General features: G+C 35.8%; 2 protein-coding genes across 2 annotated transcripts; both read left to right on the top strand.

Annotated features, from left to right (window-relative positions):
* Positions 1 to 2,543: 2,543 nt before the first annotated feature.
* Positions 2,544 to 2,708, top strand: LOTGIDRAFT_135048 (hypothetical protein; the record flags this gene model as incomplete). The annotated part of the gene is made up of 1 exon (XM_009068886.1): positions 2,544 to 2,708. A coding segment is annotated over one exon (165 nt), but the record flags the coding sequence as incomplete, so codon positions are not given.
* A 502-nt stretch (positions 2,709 to 3,210) lies between these two features.
* LOTGIDRAFT_170261 (hypothetical protein) lies at positions 3,211 to 6,232 on the top strand (the record flags this gene model as incomplete). The annotated part of the gene is made up of 3 exons (XM_009068885.1): positions 3,211 to 4,026; positions 4,686 to 4,890; positions 5,853 to 6,232. 3 exons carry the CDS (start codon positions 3,211 to 3,213, stop codon positions 6,230 to 6,232), a joined length of 1,401 nt encoding a protein of 466 aa, XP_009067133.1.
* Between the last annotated feature and the right edge of the window lie 3,583 nt (positions 6,233 to 9,815).

Raw genomic sequence — 9,815 nt, 5'->3', positions numbered from 1 at the left:
TCCTGGTATTATTATATCCAGATGTCACTGTCTGTAATCCTGGTATTATTATATCTAGATGTCACTGTCTGTAATCCTGGTATTATTATATCCAGATGTCACTGTCTGTAATCCTGGTATTATTATATCTAGATGTCACTGTCTGTAATCCTGGTATTATTATATCCAGATGTCACTGTCTGTAATCCTGGTATTATTATATCTAGATGTCACTGTCTGTAATCCTGGTATTATTATATCCAGATGTCACTGTCTGTAATCCTGGTATTATTATATCTAGATGTCACTGTCTGTAATCCTGGTATTGTTCAATATTATTAGTAGGTATTAGTATCGTCTAGGATTACAACGTATATTTTTATGTAGACTTTTTGGTAGCTTGTTCAAAGGTTATTGATAGTGTCTAGAAAATAAAAATACTCTGCCTGGTGTCACACCTGTCATTGCTTCTCAATATTATACAAAATATGGGGACGTAGACTGGACAATGTAATTTACTTGTTTGTATCAAATGAAACATACGACGTAGACTTGACAATTTAATTTTCTTGTTCGTATCAAATACAACATACGACGTAGACTTAATGTAATTTGCTTGTTCATATCAAATACAACATACGACGTAGACTTGACAATTTAATTTGCTTGTTCGTATCAAATACAACATACGATGTAGACTTGACAATGTAATTTGCTTGTTCGTATCAAATACAACAAACGACGTAGACTAGACAATGTAATTTACTTGTTCGTATCAAATAAAACATACGACGTAGACTTGACAATGTAATTTACTTGTTCATATCAAATACAATATACGATGTAGACTTGACAATGTAATTTACTTGTTCGTATTAAATACAACATACGACGTAGACTTGACAATTTAATTTACTTGTTCGTATCAAATACAACATACGACGTAGACTTGACAATGTAATTTACTTGTTCGTATCAAATACAACATACGACGTAGACTTGACAATATAATTTGCTTGTTCGTATCAAATACAACATACGACGTAGACTAGACAATGTAATTTACTTGTTCGTATAAAATAAAACATACGACGTAGACTTGACAATGTAATTTACTTGTTCGTATCAAATACAACATACGACGTAGACTTGACAATATAATTTGCTTGTTCGTATCAAATACAACATACGACGTAGACTAGACAATGTAATTTACTTGTTCGTATAAAATAAAACATACGACGTAGACTTGACAATGTAATTTGCTTGTTCGTATCAAATACAACATACGACGTAGACTTGACAATGTAATTTGTTTATTCGTTTCAAAGACAATATACAACGTAGACTTAATGTAATTTGCTTGTTCATATCAAATACAACATACGACGTAGACTAGACAATGTAATTTACTTGTTCGTATAAAATAAAACATACGACGTAGACTTGACAATGTAATTTGCTTGTTCGTATCAAATACAACATACGACGTAGACTTGACAATATAATTTACTTGTTGGTATCAAATACAACATACGACGTAGACTTGACAATATAATTTACTTGTTCGTATCAAATACAACATACGACGTAGACTTGACAATATAATTTACTTGTTGGTATCAAATACAACATACGACGTAGACTTGACAATTTAATTTACTTGTTGGTATCAAATACAACATACGACGTAGACTTGACAATATAATTTACTTGTTCGTATCAAATACAACATACGACGTAGACTTGACAATATAATTTACTTGTTCGTATCAAATACAACATACGACGTAGACTTGACAATATAATTTACTTGTTCGTATCAAATACAACATACGACGTAGACTTGACAATATAATTTACTTGTTCGTATCAAATACAACATACGACGTAGACTTGACAATGTAATTTGCTTGTACGTATCAAATACAACATACGACGTAGACTTGACAATATAATTTACTTGTTGGTATCAAATACAACATACGACGTAGACTTGACAATATAATTTGCTTGTTCGTATCAAATATAACATACGACGTAGACTTGACAATTTAATTTACTTGTTCGTATCAAATACAACATACGACGTAGACTTGACAATATAATTTACTTGTTCGTATCAAATACAACATACGACGTAGACTTGACAATATAATTTGCTTGTTCGTATCAAATACAACATACGACGTAGACTAGACAATGTAATTTACGTGTTCGTATCAAATAAAACATACGACGTAGACTAGACAATGTAATTTGCTTGTTCATATCAAATACAACATAATGCTTCGTAGAAACGTCATTGATTATAGTATCTGTTTTTTATTTTGTATTCTGAAATCAAATTTGTGTTGTTTGTCCTTTTACTATTACTATTCAATAGATTAATCTGGTCTTTCTATCAGGAAGAAATTAGAATCTCGATACAGCGTCAGATTACAATTCAATTCTAACTAACCTCAGCCTACAGGCGTTTAATAATAATATTACTTCTTAATACGGAACAACGACTTTTTCTCCTTCTTTATTCACAATATCGGCTTGTTTTAAACCTGCTTTAATCTGATAACCGTAGGGGATTGAACACAATGACGTATTACCATGTTTTAATGGTGCTTCAAATCTTCTATTCTACTAGATATTATCTTATAGATACAATCCTAATATTAAACTTAAATACATCCACCAAGCCTCAGAAACAATGTCGTGGTTTGAATTCTGGATAGAATGTTGATCTAAATGTTATGATTTATACTGTCTGTCGTCATCGAATGAGTCGGTTAATGTCACCGCCTTGGTAAACATTCCTCTCATTGGACACTGCCGTGGGTTATCCGTGTTCATTAGCCGAGCCAGGAGCAGATGTAATAGTTTACGAACGTCTATATAGGTACCTGTATTAGACTTGTATATATCTGTATTGAATGAGTGGGCTAATGTTATTACCCTTCCTCCATTGCACACTGCATTAAGTTGCTCACCCCATTATCTGAGCCGAGTAAAATTTACCTCATGTTGCAAGCAGTCTCCTATAGAGTTATTTTAAGATACAAATGAGGATATGATTATTGACAAAAGGTTGTTGAATTGTCTGTAACAGCGTTTAGAAAAACATCCTTCAACTCATATCTAAACAGTTTCTTTAATTATTCTTTCAATCAATATTGAAAATCAATTTCTACTCTCTACAAACTTAAAGATACCTTCCCTTAACTCTTTTCAGATTGAATGGATAGCTCTGGACGCCATCACATCCCAAGTGGTGTTCGACGAGGCACTGGCGCCACGCCTGATGTTCATTTCTCTGGTGTGGTCACGGTCGTGCTGGAAGTTTTCTTGCTCTTGGAGAATTTGTTACCGCTGGCCGTGGCACTATGGTGGAAAAGACCAATCGAACGATTAGTGACAGACAAATTGATAGCCGCCATTAGTCTCACCTATATTCTTTCAGCATTGATTCCAACTCCCCTCGGTTTGGTGTCTTTCTTCCACGGTAGTTGGTATGGTGGTAAAGCCACGTGCGAGTGCTTTCAGGTCACGACTACGTGGTGCAGTTTATCCACAATGGCCGTCGTGACCTATATGTGTGTAGAACGTCACAATTTCTTGTGCCCTTGTTTTGGTTGGCGATCCGGAAGCGACAGTAAAGACAGTGCCGGTGTAATTTTATTTTCATTATATACATTAACTCTGTCTGTGGCTACACTTCCGGTGATTGGATACGGACCGGAAGTGATGAAAGCCAATACAAGTTGTGAATCATGGATTGTGTCAACCCCCTCGCCTGGTAGAAGGCAAGTTTACTTCATTGCCTTTCTGAGTTTTGTGTATTCTAATATCGCCGTGACCCTGGTGTGCTGTACTTTTATTTCTATAGTTGTACATTACCCTAGACTCGGACAAAAACTAGGTAGTCAGGATCCTCCAGTTCGTAATACAGAATTTCAACTATTAGATGAACAACACCGACATTTCAATGGAAGTCATACAAAAACAGTTCTAGTTTTAGTCATTCTGAATCAATCAACGTGGATTCCAGCTGCAGTAAGATTTTTGTTTCATTATTTTAGTTCCTTTACAATCAGAAACAATTTACAACCTCGAGTGAGAGGTCAGAGAATGTTGTCAAATGGTCTAGCGAATGGTCTAGCGGTGTCCAGAGAATGGTCTACATGAATATATTGGTGAGAGAGGTCGATGTAGATCTGATCTAGCTAGTAGATTTAGTGTGACTGAGTTTACGGCGATGAAATCGATGAGTACCAGGGTTAAAGTAATGAGTATTTATTGGTTTTCAGATAAATCAATCTGTAAAATCTGATCTCAATAGTTTGATTATCTATGTATTACGTTACTGTTAGACTAGACAGAATCAATTTGTCATGGACGAAAGGGCAGATATAATTAGTTCGTGGAATATCGTCATTGAGATTTGGGCGTAAAAGTCAGGTCCCCTTTTCGTGGATAGTTTGCCGATGTTTGCCTCTAGCAGTCGTGGTTCCTCAGATTTTCAATCAATTGGTCAGTGATGTATGATGGAATGGGGGGAGGAGGGGGTCTGACATCGAAAAGACGAAGTTGCCGACAACGGAATTAAACCTGGACGACTGGTCTTTGTTATAAACTATTACCACTATCATTTTCTCTCATTGCGTACTGCATAGTGGTACCAGATTTTATCAACCGAATTTCAATTCTTTCAGATTATGATCACCATTCAAAAGTTTGATGTAAAAGTGAGTGAAGCCGCTTTAATGTACGCCTTATTAGCTACGTCACTTCCGGGTTTGTTAAATCCTGTATTATATGGTTTGTTACTAGAGAGCTATAGAGAAGGGTATAAGAAGTTACTGTTGAGATTCGTGTGTTGTTGTATGAAACAAACAAACCTAGGACAGGAATTACAGGGTGAGTTTAAAACCACTTTTATCCCCAGGCTTGATTGTTCGGAGGGGCAAGTAATATATCAAGAGGGGCAAGTAATATATCTGGAGGGGCAAGTAATATATCTGGAGAGACAAGTAATATATTTGGAGGGACAGGTAATATATCTGGGGGGCAAGTAATATATCAGGAGGGGCAAGTAATATATCAGGAGGGACAAGTAATATATCAGGAGCGGCAAGTAATATACCAAGAGGGGCAAGTAATATATCAGGAGGGGCAAGTAATATATCTGGAGGGACAAGTAATATATTTGGAGGGACAAGTAATATATTTGGAGGGACAAGTAATATATCAAGAGGGGCAAGTAATATATCAAGAGGGACAAGTAATATATCAGGAGGGGCAAGTAATATATCTGGAGGGACAAGTAATATATCTGGAGGGACAAGTAATATATCTGGAGGGACAAGTAAATATCTAGAGGGACAAGTAATATATCTTGAGGGACAAGTAATATATCTGGAGGGACAAGTAATATAGCTGGAGGGACAAGTAATATATCTGGAGGGGCAAGTAATATATCTGGAGGGGCAAGAATATATCTGGAGGGACAAGTAATATATCTGGAGGGACAAGTATATATCTGGAGGGACAAGTAATATATCTGGAGGGACAAGTAATATATCTGGAGGGACAAGTAATATATCTGGAGGGACAAGTAATATATACGGTGTATGGTGTTAAGTTTCAGTAATTGAATTGGTCAGGTGTCAGATTTTTTCTCCCCTTTGTCTCCATGTAGCTACGGACAATATCATAAGTTAAGAAACGAAATCGATTACAATATAAGACCTGGATGATTTTATTGAAGGTTAAGTCACTTGTTATCCACGATCTGACGAGATTCAGCTTTAAGTCGTGTTCTTGTTTCATTACTAGTACTGGCTCTAATCTTGGATCTTGTTGTTCTTTTGTATTTTCAGCTGTTACACCTAAAATCAAATCATCAGCCAAAAGACATCATCATCAAAACCATCATCACCATCATCATCATCATCATCGACATCAGGAGGAATCATTCGCAACAAGTGCTTCAAATCCAATTTGCGAAAATGACGATGACTCTTTAGTGCTTGAAATTCATCAAAACGAGGAACAAACGATGCCAAAGTTACAAATTAGAACAATTGAACACCAAGGACCCTTGGCAGTCGACGATGATATTTCTATAGAAACTGCTGATAAAGATACTGTCCCACCATCAGAGACATTTATCAGTTCATCATGTAGCAGTAGCGAGGAATATCTATTGGATTCCGAAGATGATTCCGATGAATATTGCGAAGATGAAAGTGTTATTTAAAGGGAATTTAGGTTGGGAAGATGAAAGTGTTATTTAAAGGGAATTTAGGTTGGGAAGATGAAAGTGTTATTTAAAGGGAATTTAGGTTGGGAAGATGAAAGTGTTATTTAAAGGGAATTTAGGTTGGGAAGATGAAAGTGTTATTTAAAGGGAATTTAGGTTGGGAAGATGAAAGTGTTATTTAAAGGGAATTTAGGTTGGGAAGATGAAAGTGCTATTTAAAGGGAATTTAGGTTGGGAAGATGAAAGTGCTATTTAAAGGGAATTTAGGTTGGGAAGATGAAAGTGTTATTTAAAGGGAATTTAGGTTGGGAAGATGAACGTGTTATTTAAAGATAATTTAGGTTGGGAAGATGAACGTGTTATTTAAAGATAATTTAGGTTGGGAAGATGAAAGTGTTATTTAAAGGGAATTTAGGTTGCGAAGATGAAAGTGCTATTTAAAGATAATTTAGGTTGGGAAGATGAAAGTGTTATTTAAAGGGAATTTAGGTTGGGAAGATGAAAGTGTTGTAAGTTGTGAAGATGAATTGTGAAAAATAAATATAATATTAATGGTGATTTACAATTTAAAAGTGTCATTATCTATTTTATTATGCGGCCCTAGAGAAAAAATACATTATTTAACAAAGTCTGAATATACCAGTTGATAGAACTACCCCTATCACTTTCTAAAACTACAACATGGGGTATGGTTTCTCTACATTAAACAAAGATCCAAGCTGTTGTTGACATTCTCGCAAGAAGTCAGTTACCACCCACCCCAGTCCCCGCCCCTACCCATATGTACCCCAAGTCTCGGGGGGCTGTTAAGCCAGTCTGCCCCCTCACTCTCTCCCTCCCTATATGTACCCCCAGTCTGAGGAGGTTGTAAAGTCAGTCTACCAGACCCCCTCACCTACTCCCCTCATATGCACCCCCAGTCACGGGAGGCTGCCACTGTAATAAATGAATATTTTCACAGTCCGAAATCAAAGACTGTTTTGATATGAAGTTAGAAAAACAATCAGAAGAGATGAAAATAAACTTCTTTATTCTGGTAGATCCACGTCAATGGCTGCACGTCACGTTTTCAATTCCATTATAAGACTAGCACTCTAACGAGTTTTCTTTCTTTTCCTTTTGTGTAAAAACAAACCAATTCTATTCCAAACTATTCCTACATTTCTATTTTCTTTTCTTTTCTGACCAAATTAGTTCTTTGAACTGGTTTGTAAACCAATCACATTTCAGTTATCGGTGTGTGTAATTTACCAACCTTTTATCTTAATCTTTGTACAGTTATAACGTCAGTGATCTGTTTTTGTCAAGTCTTTTAAGACAGGTCTTCTCTATTTAAATAGAATTCTGGCTCTTGTATAGTAAACAACATCGAGGCTTTGCGTAATACATCGATAATTTACCAGGCCGTTCTCTCCGACCAGCAGCATCAAGATATATTAACTGAGAAACATATTGATAAATCTGAAGGAATGATTCGCATCTTGTCAGGATCACTGTATTAGCAAACCCACGTCTAAACTTACTGAACAACATCCCGCAATCCTCGGCAGTTTCCGTAAAGCTGAATCGGTCTCGGTAATGAATGGTAGATTTCGTTGTGTTTTCTTGGGCGGAACTCTTTTATCCGGCATTTCACAATTAATTGTCAAGTGATAGTAATACTGCGACCTAAATATAGTCCTTAAATTGAGATAATTCTGACACTTATCATTGTATTCAATGCTATATATTATAACTATTGGTTTACCAAAGAAACATTTTGGATCCATATCTTACGAAGTTACTTGTTTTTATTGGCTTTGTACAAACGCTTGTAGTCTTGAACGACCAGCCGCTGATATCTAAAACACCAGAATCACGTGACAATATTGACACAGTTCCGGCAAACTATGACTGTCATTTATTACCGTGATATGTTACAGAGCGCTAGCAGGTAGACTGTTTGGCCACTGTGAGGGTTAACCCTAACCCTAACCCTAACCCAGAGCGCTAGCAGGTAGACTGTTTGGCCACTGTGAGGTATATCATAACGTATATTATTTATAAGACGTGTATTATATGGCTATAAAGAGTAAGTATTTTATTCTGTGGTTAGAATTTTATCGATGATCACTGCCTGTCATTAAGAGAATTGCAACTCGTCCATCTCGTAACTAAGTTTTCTCCTGAGGTTCGTTTCGTCTAATCTTTACGTTTAATTTCTGTCCAGGGACTTCATTTGGACGCTAAATTCTGACTAAATACAACGATAGCAATCCTTATATGGCTGGGAATTCATTGTAAGTATGATGAAAGCAGGCCTTCATAATAACGGATCGAAATCAGAATAATTTCAAATTCTCCAGGCGTCTATTTGAATTGAAAATTCTATATTCGCGGTTGTTGAATGTTATATAGGTGATTTAAACTTGTCTTTTCCATTGAAGTTTTACTTTGTTTAAAGGATACACTTATCGAAATTACTTCACGAGTTGATTTATCTGAAGATTGACTTGCCTGAAACGTTTGTTTCACATTCAGATTTTCTGCATCTAATCTGCAGATAATGTCATGCAGTTTGCAACCAGGGCAGCGGTACTGACGTCCTCGCTTGCAACTGTCGTAGGAAATTCATTGTGAACAGTCTGTACAATGTCGAGAAAGAAATAACCTATATCAGATAGCAGGATCTCAGTTTCCAACAGTCAAATAAATTGGCTTAGCTTGCCTGTAATTCTACATTCAATGCTGACGGCTATTCTCCCTCAAACTCGTGAAATTATTCTTGTATTCTGTGTAAAATTTCATTACCATACAAGCTTTGTGATTTACAGTTGAAATTAGATTCCAGTGGAATAAATTGTGTCAGGGAAAATAAATTCGATGTAAAGTAATTCCGAAAGACGAGATTAAACGAGCGTATATAGTTTAATATTCTTCAAGTCTTAATACGCTTTCTGTTTTTACACCAACGATTCTAAATATTGGAATTTCAGGAACTCTGGAGAATCCATCATTTCAGTTTTTATTACAATGTCAAGATATTACGCACTCATACCTTGACAACAATAGACACTATTTTTTATATCATAGAATACAGCAATTTGATTGGATTGCTATACGCCAGCGGATGCAGCCCACCAGAACAGTAACATTTCGTTAGCCAAATCTGGTGTAGAACAGTAGAACGTAATTTGATCTCGATTTATCATGAAATCAGCAGGTTATTGATCAAAGCCTGCAGTTTTTAGAAATTAAATCTCGTGACACCCAGAAAGATACAAAAATAACCATTTCTTGAAACATGTTGACAATTTACAGAAAGAATGAGAATTAGATTAGAGAATAAATACAGAAATCTTTCAAGATACGACACCATCTTCGTTATACCATAGGTTACTATAGGTTACCATAGTTTAAAACTATCAAGATACGACTCCATCTTCGTTATATCACAGGTTACTATAGGTTACCATAGGCTACTATAGGTTACTATAGGTGACCAATCTTAAGGTTTGATCGCTGTGATTTTTTCAGTGATTCTTACCAACGATTCAATGTTATAGTCTGTATTATGTTCATATTTTTACAGTAGAGCTGT

The sequence above is a fragment of the Lottia gigantea genome, assembly GCF_000327385.1.
Source record: "Lottia gigantea unplaced genomic scaffold LOTGIsca_95, whole genome shotgun sequence".
Classification (NCBI taxonomy): domain Eukaryota; kingdom Metazoa; phylum Mollusca; class Gastropoda; family Lottiidae; genus Lottia; species Lottia gigantea.
The sequence above is the reverse complement of the archived record's forward strand: the minus strand, read 5'-3'. Positions and strand labels throughout refer to the sequence as shown.